The sequence below is a fragment of the Piliocolobus tephrosceles genome, chromosome 8, assembly GCF_002776525.5.
Source record: "Piliocolobus tephrosceles isolate RC106 chromosome 8, ASM277652v3, whole genome shotgun sequence".
In the NCBI taxonomy this organism is placed as follows: domain Eukaryota; kingdom Metazoa; phylum Chordata; class Mammalia; order Primates; family Cercopithecidae; genus Piliocolobus; species Piliocolobus tephrosceles.
The window spans coordinates 127,586,754-127,599,097 of record NC_045441.1 but is presented as its reverse complement, the minus strand read 5'-3'; the positions used below and the strand labels follow the sequence as shown (position 1 = coordinate 127,599,097).

Here is a 12,344-nt window from a genome sequence, read left to right as displayed (position 1 = left end):
CAAAATGAGATCCTGTTTCTACTAAAAAAAAAAAAAAAAAAAATGTTAAGAGCTTGTGTCAGAATGTAAACCAACCAAGATCATTTAGTTCAGCTGACATTTAGTTCAGCTGGAGGAAGGAAGCAGTACACTGGTTAACATTCTGTGGCAAGCTCCTTATCTTGTTTCAGACCCTAATAGGTTGTGGATCATGCCTTGAGTAGCACTGCCCTAAAACACCCTGCTTCAAAGAGGCACTAGATAGCACTATAAGAAGACAGACAGGTATCGCTGTTAATTCATGGTCTCTAGCAGCAAATAAGCCTCAACACAACCTGCACTAACACTACATTTTATTGGTCAACTTCAAAACTCCCTTCTCAACCTTATTCCATTCCTGTTACCCTCTCATTCTCAGCAGATGACCTCACTTTCTATTTAAGGGAGAAATCAGTGGGGGGCTCAGAATACAGAAATTCCATCCATTTTGAGGACACACACACCTGTATTTAACACCTATTCTTACCTTCTCTCCTGTTCACAAGATAAAGTGTGTCTCCTATCCAGAGTCACCCATCTCTACCCATGCCTTACATCAATGCCTTTCTGCTTTCTCAGAAGCCTCACCAAATTTTTTTTTTTTTTTAGTATATTCAATAGTTCTCGTGGATCCTTTCCATGTCCATTTAAATGTGTTTAAGCCTCTCCGATTTATATAAAAAAAAGAACTCTTCCTCAACTTCTTATTTTTTTTTTCCCCCTTAAGTATTACCTTATCCCTTTCCTCCCCACGTCAGAGTTGTCTAAACTTTCCAACTATGTCTCTTCATCTCCCTCTCATTGTTCAACCTATCTGGCTTCCACTATCTATCTCTTTTTTCCATGGCTGTTTTTTTTTTTCTTTTTTTAGTCTTCTCTTACTTGACCTTGCAGGAGGAGCATGACCCTATAAAACACTGCTGCCTTTGGTAAGAGATACCAGGGAGACTCTTCACCCATAATCAAAACAAAATAAAGATCTGGTAGTCAGGATTCCTAATTCCTATAGAAGACATTTTTCTTTTAAATGTACTATACCAGGCCAGGCGTGGTGGCTCATGCCTGTAATCCCAGCACTTTGAGAGGCTGAGGCAGGAGGATCACCTGAGGTGAGGAGTTTGAGACCAGCTTGGCCAACATGGCGAAACCCCATCTCTAATAAAAATACAAAAATTATCCAAGTGTAGTGGCGCACACCTGTAATCCCAGCTGTTGGGGAGGCTGAGGCATGAGAATCACTTGAACCCAGGAGGCAGAGGTTGCAGTGAGCCAAGACTGCACCATTGCACTCCAGGCTGGACGACAGAGTGAGACTCTGTCTCAAAAAATATAAATAAATAAAGTAAAAATAAATAAATGTATTACACTATGAGATGAGAACCTATAGATTATTTATATCAGAAAAAAATCAGAAGTTTTTGAGAAGTAAGGTGGTTTCATAATGTCAAAGAAGATATGGCATTTGAAAAGGTTTTGAAAGACCACATGAAAAGCAAAAATATTGAGAATTCAGAGAAGTTATGTTTATGTTATTTTAGACACAAATATTTGAACATGTATTGTACATATACTATAGTGCTAGTACATCCTATACATAAATCATATAAGCATAAAACATGAGGAATGAAATCAAGATGAAATAAATATTTTTAAATGTTTTGCTAATCAAGATAGCTTCACACTATTGTCAACTAATGCTTTCAGATGCAGTATACACTTAATGCATGGTCCATCATTTGTAATGGAGGATGTCAGTCAATTTCAAAGAGTAATCTTATTAATTTTGAATTTTTAGGCCCACTTCTTGTTAGATCTGGTTACATAATCAGTTGTTAACCTCACAATAAAACTGATAAGAGCCTATAAAGTGCTAGCTCTGCCACTTTAATGCTATTGTACCTGCAAAGCAATACTATCTTTATCATAACTGAAAATAAGACTTCAAAGATTCATATAATTTAAAGCTGGTGAAAAATTAAAGTTCCATCAACTCCACACACTGATAAAATGAAACACAAAATGAGACAATAACAGCTACAGCTTTCTATAGGACAGGGATCTCCTTGCCAGCTAATCCCCTTGTCAGCTAATTGCATATTCACATCCCAAGAATGACAGGTATACATCCATCTATACAACACTGGTGAAGTTACAGACTTAAATGGAATTGTCTCTGTTGTTAACTGAAACAGGGGATCACTTTTCATGGTTATTGTACGTGTGCCCTATATCCTACAACTTAGGGACTTCCCAAACTGCTGAAATTAAGGGGCTTTTGTGAGCAGCCTCCATTTGGGACTTCCCTAGGAAATCAGATTAAGGGTTTTATGCCAGAGGCCTGGTAATGGCCTACCATAATCTTCTATTTTTTGACAGACATTTAGTTAAAAACAGATATTAAAACCCATAAACCTACTTATACAAGTACATACAAAATTATGTTACAAAGGCTGGGTGTGACGGCTCATGTCTGTAATCTCAGCACTTTGGGAGGCTGAGGTGGGCAGATCACAAGATCAAGAGATTGAGACCATCCAGACCAAAATATGGAAACCCCATCTCTACTAAAAACATAAAAACTAGCTGGGCGTGGTGGCATGCATCTATGCTCCCAGCTACTTGGGAGGCTGAGGCAGGAGAATTGCTTGAACCCAGGAGGCAGAGGTTGCAGTGAGCCAAGATCATGCCACTGCACTCCAGCCTGGCAACAGAGCGAGACTCCATCTCAAAAAAAAAAAAAAAAAAAAATTATAACTTGTAGGAGAGAAAAAGAAACAACAGTCTGCAGTATCAAAATCCCATTACCTCTAGGGCAGCTGTGTACAGTTAGATAGCTTATACAGTACAAGGGACTGCCTGACTTGAGGGGAAATGGGGATTTACAGGCAAATGGGTCCACGTTCCACTTCCTAAGGCACACATCCTTTGGTCCTATGTATGTCAAGAGGACTCTTTTTTTCTAACTCACACAAATACCATTTGGGCTTGAGGCAGCCTCAATCCCTTTTCTCAGGATACTCCATCCAGTATATGTGAAATGTAGCCACTTGACATGCTTATTCATGTGACTGTGACAAACTATATATCAAGTACTTCAAAGTTCAATTTCTGAAAAGAAGTTCTAATATCTTCCCTCACCTGAATGGATACTGTATTGCATAATATGGTGTGCCACACTACATTATAGAATAAAACATAATTTTATTCAGTCATGCCATTTTGGAGAATACTGGTCTAAGTGTACATTCAAAATGCGGGAGTAAAATTAAGAAAGGGTGTGGCAGCTCACACCTGTACTCCCAGCACTTTGGGAGGCTAAGGAGGGTGGATCAACTGAGGTCAGCAGTTCAAGGCCAACAGGGTAAAATCCTGTTTCTACTAAAAATACAAAAAAATTAACAAGGTATAGTGGCGTGTGCTTGTAATCCCAGCTACTTAGGAGGCTGAGGCAGGAGAATGATTGGGCTGAGGAGGTGAAGGTTGCAGTGGCCACTGCATGAGACGCTGTCTCAAAAAAAAAAAAAAAAAAAAAAAAAAAAATTTGAGAAAGGGGTCAAGGTTACATTACAGAAAGAAATTTGAGAAACTTGTGCATCTAGGTGACAGTTTAACTTCTAGAAGAAAAATTAAAAAGAGAAATCTAGAGACCTAAAAATGAAAATTTACAAATTACCCACATTTGGGTATATTTAAAAAGGTACAATGAAATTAAAAAGCATTCTTCTGACATCAACTTTCCACCAGGATAGAGTAACTAGTACTGAGACAGGCTTTCCTGTCATTAATTACTGTGTATTACCAGGACAAATACCTGAGGCAACTTTTCAGACAATGGACAAAAGGCAATGTAGTACTGTGATCCATGAGGAAAGAGAAGCTCAGGCGAGTAAGTCCCCTAAATCTTGATTCTCTAACTGAGGACTATCTTGTGATCATGGTTCATGGAGCTACAGCCAACGAAGAACATAGCAAAGGAGCCAGAGAAATTTGGGGATTGTGAACCAGATGGAATATATAGGGCAAAGCACTTGGGAGAAGGGAGCTGAACAGAGAAAGGGTGCCAGTAGTCTATGTGAGGGTTTTGCCAAGTCCTTGGCTGAAGGCTACTACGCATGTGCAGAGCAAGTCCATGGGAAGTTTACCAGAGAGCAGCTGCTAAGGGATTGAGAGAGAAGCAAAGATACTGGAGGCCAAGCAGGAACAAAGAGAAAACAAATAAAAAGATGTCAGTCTTAAACCTTGCCATACCAACAATTACATAAAACATAAATGGATTAAGCAAAAGCAAAAATTAAAAGCTGGGATAAAAAAGTAAAACAACTATATGCTATCTACAAGAGGCACTTTAAAAAGCTAGAAGTAAAAGCATGGGAAAAATATACCATTCAAACAAATAGATTTTAAAAAATGGCATTAATATCAGAAAAAGTAGACCATAACACAGCATTATAGGAAACAAAGAACATTTAACCTTAAAAAAGGGCAGGCAATTCATCAAAGCTTCAAAATACCTGTAGCAAAACCAAGTGAGGTATATCTCAAGAATGCAAGATTGATTTGACATCTAAAAATCAATGCAATTCATACATTAACAAAAGAAGGAGACAAATTGCATGACCATTTCAATAGACACAGGAAAAGTACATGGCAAAATTCATCACCCATTCATAATAAAAATTCTCAGCATATTAAAAATAGAAGAGAAATTCTTCATTTTGATAATGGGCATCTATAGAAAACAGCTAACATATTAATGGTGAACAATTGAGTGTTTTCCTCCTAAGATGAGGAATAAGGCAAGGAAATCCTCTCTCATTTAATACTGAAATTCAACTTCTGGTCAATATTGTATTGGAGTCCTTGCTGGTGCAATAAGAAGACATAAATTATTAAGAATAGAAAGAAAGAAGTAAAGCTATCTCCCTGTAGACTACATAGAAAATCCTAAGGAGTCCTCAAAACAAAACAAAAAACTATATTTAATAATCGAATTTAGCAAGATAATGGGATACAACCAATAATCGTATTTCAATATACTACCAACAGTTTGAAATGAAAATTTTAAAAATATATACAGTATCATTTAACATTATAAAATATTTAATACTTATACTATGTAAACAAAAACTGTACAAGAATGCTACAATGAAAACCATAAAACAGTGCTCAGAATTTAAGAGATAAAACATATTCACAGATTGGAAGAATCAATATTGTTAAGAACATTTTGGCTGGGTGCGGTGGCTCACGCCTGTCAATACCAGCATTTTGGGAGGCCAAGGCGGATGGATCACGAAGTCCAGAGATTGAGACCATCCTGGCCAACATGGGGAAACCCTATTTCCACTAAAAAACACAAAAATTAGCTGGGCATAGTGGCGCGCGCCTGTAGTCCCAACTACTCAGGAGGCTGAGGCAGGAGAATCACTTGAACATGGGAGGCAGAGATTGCAGTGAGCAGAGATCGCGTCACTGCACTCCAGCCTGGTAAGAGAGCAAGACTCCGTCTCAAAAAAACAACAACAACAACAAAACAAAACACATTTCCCCCTTACCCAAAATCATATCTAGAGTCAATGTTATTCCAATCAAAACCATGACAGACTTTTGTGTAGAAACTGAAAGATTCTAAAATGTATAAAGAAATGCAAATGACTTCAAAAAATCAAAACAATTTTGAAAAAGAACAAATTGTCAAATTTCAAAATTTGCTGAGAAGAGTAATATAATCAAAAAACATTATGTATTAGCTGAATGGACAAAATCAATAAAGAATAGACCACACACAGATGGTTGATTTTTGTATAAAAATGCCAAAATAATATAATGAAAAAGCACTCTCCTTAATAGTGTTTTAACATACAGTTTAAAAAAAAATGAACCTCAACCTCACATAAAAAATAACTCACAAAATGGATTACAGGTTTGTATTTTAAAGCTAAAACTATAAAAATTCTAGGTTTAAAAAAATGGAGAAAATCTTAGTAAACTTGGGGTAGGCAAAAAATTGTTAGATAGGACACAAAAGTCACTAACCATAAAATAAATTGATAAAGCAGACTTAATCAAAATTTAAACATTTAGCTCTTCAAAAGACACCAAGAAAATGAACATGCAAGCCAGAGTCAATACCTGCAATACATATATCTGACAAAGGACCAAGATACAGAATATATAAAGTACTTTACTTTTCGATAAAAAGGCAAACTCCCAGCCAGGCGTGGTGGCTCACACCTACAATCCCGGCACTTTGGGAGACGAGAGGAATAGATCACTTGAGCTCAGGAGTTGAGAGACCAGCCTGAGCAACATGGTGGAGGTTGCAGTGGGCTGAGATGGCGCCACTGCACTCCAGTCTGGGCAACACAGCAAGATGCTGTCTCAAAAAAAAAAAGGGAAACGACCTAATTTTTGAAATTTGCAAAAGACAAGCCAAAATCTCACCAAAAAAGAATGACTACTAAGCACAAGAAAAGATGCTCATCATTATTCATCAGAAAAATGAAAACCAAAACCATGAGATAGCTTTTCTCACCTACTAGAATAGTTAAAATTTAAAAGAATAACAGGCTGGGCACAGTGACTCACGCCTGTAATCCCAGCACTTTGGGAGGCCAAGGCGGGTGGATCACCTGAGGTCAGGTGGATCACCTGAGGTCAAGAGTTCAAGACCAGCCTGGCTAACACGGTGAAACCCTGTGTCTACTAAAAATACAAAAAGAATTAGCCAGGTGTAGTGGCGGGTGCCTGTAATCCCACCCAGCTACTTGGGAGGCTGAGGCAGGAGAATTGCCTGAACCTAGGAGGTGGAGGTTACAGTGAGCCGAGATCGCACCGCTGTACTCCAGCCTGGGCGACAGAGTGTGAGACTCCGTCTAAAAAAAAAAAAAAAAAAAAAAAAAATTTTTTTTTAAGACTGACAATACCCAAATTGGGGAGAGTGAACAAACTCTGGAGGGAACTGTTGGAGGGACTATAAAGTAGTACAAGCAGTGTAAACATACATTTATCATAAAAACAAGAAATTTCAATTCTAAGTTATTTACTCAGGGAAATGACAAATACCTTTAAGTTTTATTCATAATAGCCCCAAATTAAAAAAATACTGATTTCTACCAACAGGTGAATAAATCATGTATAGGACTGACAGGTAACACAGATCATTCTTAAATATTAATCCTTTGCAATTAAAGCTTGCACTCATGAGATGATTTATACTTTTTGCCAAGAAATCAGTCCCAAAATAGTTACATATCTTGTATACTGCCAGTTAGTAATCTTGGAAAAGGGATTTAGTCTTATATTTTACCCTCTCTAGACAAATAATGTGATACCTTTCAAAAGTTATGTTCTCAGTATTTGTTAAAAATAGCTCTTCAATATTGTCTTTTAGGTATAGAGGAAAAAACTGCTCTCAAACTCTCAGTTTGCTACTCGTTAGCTGAACAGTATGTTAACAACACAAAATAGTACACAATGTCATAACATTTCTCTAAGATCAGTTTGTTTTCTTAATGTACATAAAAGAAAATCCATTTTCTCAAGTTTTGCCTCTTTCCTAGATATAACTGCATACTAACAAAATGACAGTTAAGACTGAAGGAGTCATCCAATTTTAGCTTGTGGTCATTCACCCTCATTCCTTCCAACATGTAGCCTGAGAAAAAAAGACAGTTAAACCAAAGTTTTAAAACAAATGTTCTCAATGGGAGCTTGGTGGCCAGTGTAATTGTATCTAAGCATTTATAAATTATACTTTTCTGTTGTTATTTGCTTCATTTTATTTCTCCTTTAAAACAGTTCAAACATTATGTTTACTTTTGTAAGAAAAATGTGTTAGGAAGGATTTTTTTCACCCACGAAATTCATTTAGGATGACAAAGAGCATCAAAAAGTATTTTATAGAAAGGGAAACTAGATCTGAAACAGTTTTAGAATACTGCTTGTGTTAAAGAAACAATTCTAGAGTATAACTGTATTATACTCTAGAATTCTGTAACTATGCCAGACTAGGTAGAATCGGGCTTGCAGGAGGGAGGGGCCTAAAAATATAAATTTTTTTTAGGTGATTCTAGTGGTGTTAAAGTTTGAAAATCTCCAGTTTTTGAAATCTAAAAAGTGTATGAACTGTAACATATTTGGCCTCAACACACCTATTGTTTGGCCTATAGCATGGGCCCATAAATTGTCTGTGTGTATATATACTTATGTGTATAAATATTCACATTTTTAATTACTTGACAATACCTAATACTAGAAAAATTTTGTTCAAAAATCCAGATTCAGAATTTGCATTAAACAAATAAAAGATCCTTCAATACTTGCCCTGCACTCAGATGACAAAGTGCTATAGCTAAGAGTCTGCCCCCCTGCTTGTACTCCCCATCATTTCCTATCATTTTACCCCAAGGCTCACCCAGTTCTCCATCCCAACTACCTAGTTAACCCTTTTGTAATAGATATTACTTGACTTGTGATGCCCGTATTCACAAATTCATTAGGAAAATGAAGAACTGGTTTGATCAAATGAACCCATTATTTAGTTAAGAAATGTCTAAACTTTTGCTTCAGCTAGTATTAAAATAAGTATGCAAGGAGAGATAAAGGGAGAAAATACCCAAGTTACTAAGACTCAGGATAGCATTTTTAATTTATTAAAGATAACTTTAATCCTTTTTAGAGGTTATTTTAAAGTATAATTTGTTAAAACCTTTTTCTTAGTATAAAAACAAAAACATCTCCCAATTTAAATGCTTTCTTTGAACTCTTGCTTACAATACAGCATAAAGATAAAAAATATTCAGACTGTAATTATGTAGAGCATTTTGAGAAGTATGGAATCCCAAACTTGTCTCAGAATTGAGGATGATAACTTTATGACCCATGTTCTCATTAATTCAAGTCCATATGTCATGGCCAGGCAAACAATATATCATAATTCTATAATAATGCACAATTCAGACCTTAATTGGCTACTAGCCTGTTTAACCATTTAAAATATAAATGGAAGAGGCCGGGCGGGGTGGCTCATGCTTGTAATCCCAGCATTTCGTGAGGCCAAGGCAGGTGGATCACCTGAGGTCAGGAGTACAAGACCAGCCTGGCCAAAATGGCAAAACTCCATCGCTACTAAAAAACACACACACACACACACACACACACACACACACACACACACACACACACAAATTAGCCGGGTGTGGTGCCCGGCTGAGGCACAGGCTGAGGCACAAGAATCGCTTGAACCCGGGAGGCGGAGGTTGCTGAGATCTTGCTGCATTCCAGCCTGAAGGACAAAGCGAGGTAGGAAGGTAGGCAGGTAGGCAGGGAGGAAGGAAAAACCAACCTTAAAATGCGTCTAAGAAATAAGAACTGGCGGGGTACGGTGGCTCACACTTGTAATCCCAGCACTTTGGGAAGCCAAAGTGGGCGGATCACCTCAAGTCGGGAGTTCGAGACCAGCCTGACCAACATGGAGTAACTCCATCTCTACCAAAAAAAGAAAAATACAAAATTAGCCGGGCGTGGTGGCGCATGCCTGTAATCCCAGCTACTCGGGAGGCTGAGGCAGGGCAATCGCTTGAACCCGGGAGGCAGAGGTTGCAGTGAGCCAAGATCGCACCATTGCACTCGAGCCTGGGCAACAAGAGCGACACTCCGTCTCAAAACAAACAAACAAACAAGAACTAAGGTTTAAGCTTTCACCTGTTCGAACTTTCCAGTAGTGGGCCTCTTCAGAACAAACTAGTGTGAAGGATCTGAGAGTTTGTTCAACTTGCAAGCTAACAACCTTACCAGTTTCATGGATGGTGATAGAAGACACTCAAGGGTCAGAGACACAGGGCAGTTTGTTTTTTACTCACAGCAACAGCATAAGCCAAAGCATCAAGATTTTTGCACTAGTTCTCGGAACTCCAGATTCCCACTGGTCAACGTGAAGAGAGCCAGCTGACATATACACAGGCAGTTCCTTCTCTACAGGAGAGGAACCCTAAGCTTAGGGAACCCTAATCTTTTAAGACGGGCAGTAAGCATGCCTACCCTTTCGCTCCAGAGGGAGACATTATTCTTATTATACTGGATAATACGTATCCCTGCCTTTTGCTCTGGTGGAAGACACTATCGAAGGCTGCTCTTTAGATAATATCCGTGAAAAACAGAAACAAAGGGCAGTCAGTATCTTCCTGGCAGGGGTGCTGGCAAGAGTGAAGAAACGGAGACCCACGGAAAACTGTCTCCTACAAGTGGATACTGGGCCTAACATGCAGTTAAATAAATGAGTCTCGGACCACAATCTAAAGTATCCATTTCATACTTCCCTTAACGTAGCGTAAAATTAGCATTTTATTTCAAACTAAATCAACTATTCCCTCTAAAAGTATTAAAAATGCTTTTCCAGTTACACTGTATTATTTTAAAAGGAGGTGCTCAAATATTTGCAATAATAAAATTTAAAAACTGCCAAGTGTTCTACCCGAAACTGTATTCACTTAAACTTACTTTAAATGTTTCAAACCTGTTAAAGTTAGCAATGGGAACACCTGTCAAAAGTCTAATTCTACAGTAATAAACACCACAAAGAGAACAGTAACTTCCAGCTTTATCTATAAAATACCAGGAAACCCTGCACCCCAAATCACTTTGCATTATTTCTCTTCACCGTCTCAAAATAAAACCCTTGAAAGAGACACACAACAAAACAACGTCTCTTGGTTCCTTTGTCCCCAGCAGGAGAGGGAAGAGAATTGGGAACTCACTAAGGTAAAGAGCCCCAAACATGCAAGATAAGAAATAAATGACATGTGATCTGCAATCAGTCATGAAAGAAAGTCACCATCACTTCATCTTCATCCCTCCCTTCTCCCCTCCAGCTCAAATAACGTGGGTATAGACGAGATGATCAGGATCATATGGACCTGGACAAAGCTTTGTGGAGGCAGCGGGCGGGTAGCAGTTAACTGGATGCAACCGGCAAAGAACCCGAGATTCCGGCTGCAGGAGAGATTCCGGCCGCAGAGGTCTGCAAAAGTGCGGGTGGCAGGGGCCGCCCGGCTGTAGAGAACGCGGAGCAGCGGCGGCGGCGCGGTCAAGTCCACAGCGCCCGGGGAAGTTGCTGGCCGAGCGCAGCACGCCGCAGAGCGCGGGCCCTCCATGTCACCGTCGCCAGCACAGACCCTCCTGCTCGCCCCTCCCCCGCCGCACACCCCAGGCGGCGGCGACATGACAGCGGGTCGCGCCGCACAAGGGCGCCTGCCCCCTCCCGGCCCTCTCCCCCGGCTCCCCCGCGTCCGCAGCCGGTTCTCACCTTGGGTGGCGAACGGCGAAGAGCCGCTGACCGGCGAGCCGGGGGCAGGGACGGGCGGCGGGGTCTCGGCGGAGCCCAGCATGGGCGCGGGCAGCATGAGGTAGCGCTGGGGCGCGGGTAGGCAGCGCTGGCAGAAGGAGTGCAGGCAGGGCAGCAGCTTGGGCGCCCGGCTCTGGATGTTCTGGTGGCACACGGCGCAAGTGTCCAACAGGTTGAGCCGGGCCGCCTCGCCGCCGCGCTCCGAGTCCGGGCCCTGCCGACTCTCGGCCTCGTTCTCCCCGCTCGGCGCCGCCGAGGGCCCCCCGGAGGCCGCTGCCGAGGCCGCTGCCGCCGCCGCCGCCGCCTTCTCCACCGCCACCTCCATTGTCCTGCCCCCGCCGCCGCCGGGGAAGCGAGAGCGCGGTCTTCGCCCGCCGCCCCCGACGACCTCCTCCTCCTCCTGCGGCTGCTCCTCAGAGGCCGCTCGGTGGACTCGCGGCAGCGCCTGCGAGGGAGGGAAAGCAAGCCGGGCGGGGGAAGCCTCCTCAGGCCCAGGGGATCCGCCTCCCGAGTGGCGCGGCCGGAAGAAGGGGATCTGTCAGCGGAGACCGTTCCTCGCACCGGGGAGGCTGCACCCCGTCCGCTACGCCAACCGCCGCGGCGCTAGTCGAATACGCCCAGCCCGCCCTTGCCTCCCCGCCTTTCTCTTCATCGCTCCCCCGGCCCACCTCAGGCCCCGCCCCCGCCCGCCCTCTCCCAGCAACTGAGGCTTCGGCGAGGAGCCCGCCGCCCAATAGCGGCCGCGCCTGGCGAGGGGGCGGGACCTGTCGGAGCCCGCGAGGCTCAGTCGGCCGCGGCGGGAGGTTGGGAAGTGGGTGGTGCTTGTCCAGCTCCGCCCCCTCTGGACTCCTGGAGCCGCGGTCTCTGATTGGGCCTTTGTGTGTGTTTCCTCCTCTGAAAAGATTGAGGGTTCATTTGTTATCGACCATCCGCTTGATTCGGTCCGCGGTGTTAGCTCCTCCTAGGGGGCGGGACCTCACTT

The 12,344-nt window shown here is 41.9% G+C and overlaps 1 protein-coding gene across 2 annotated transcripts in view; it reads right to left on the bottom strand.

The window, feature by feature from the left end:
* The window catches only part of TRIM24 (tripartite motif containing 24), a 126,419-nt gene extending 114,386 nt beyond the window's left edge, over positions 1-12,033 (bottom strand). The window contains exon 1 of one of the 2 annotated variants that reach the window (XM_023190049.2): positions 11,324-12,033. In XM_023190049.2, coding sequence (XP_023045817.1) covers positions 11,324-11,687 — 364 coding nt within the window. In that variant the 5' untranslated portion in view covers positions 11,688-12,033. The remainder of the gene's footprint in view (positions 1-11,323) is intronic. The other variant, XM_023190048.3, reaches the window with a different exon arrangement.
* Between the last annotated feature and the right edge of the window lie 311 nt (positions 12,034-12,344).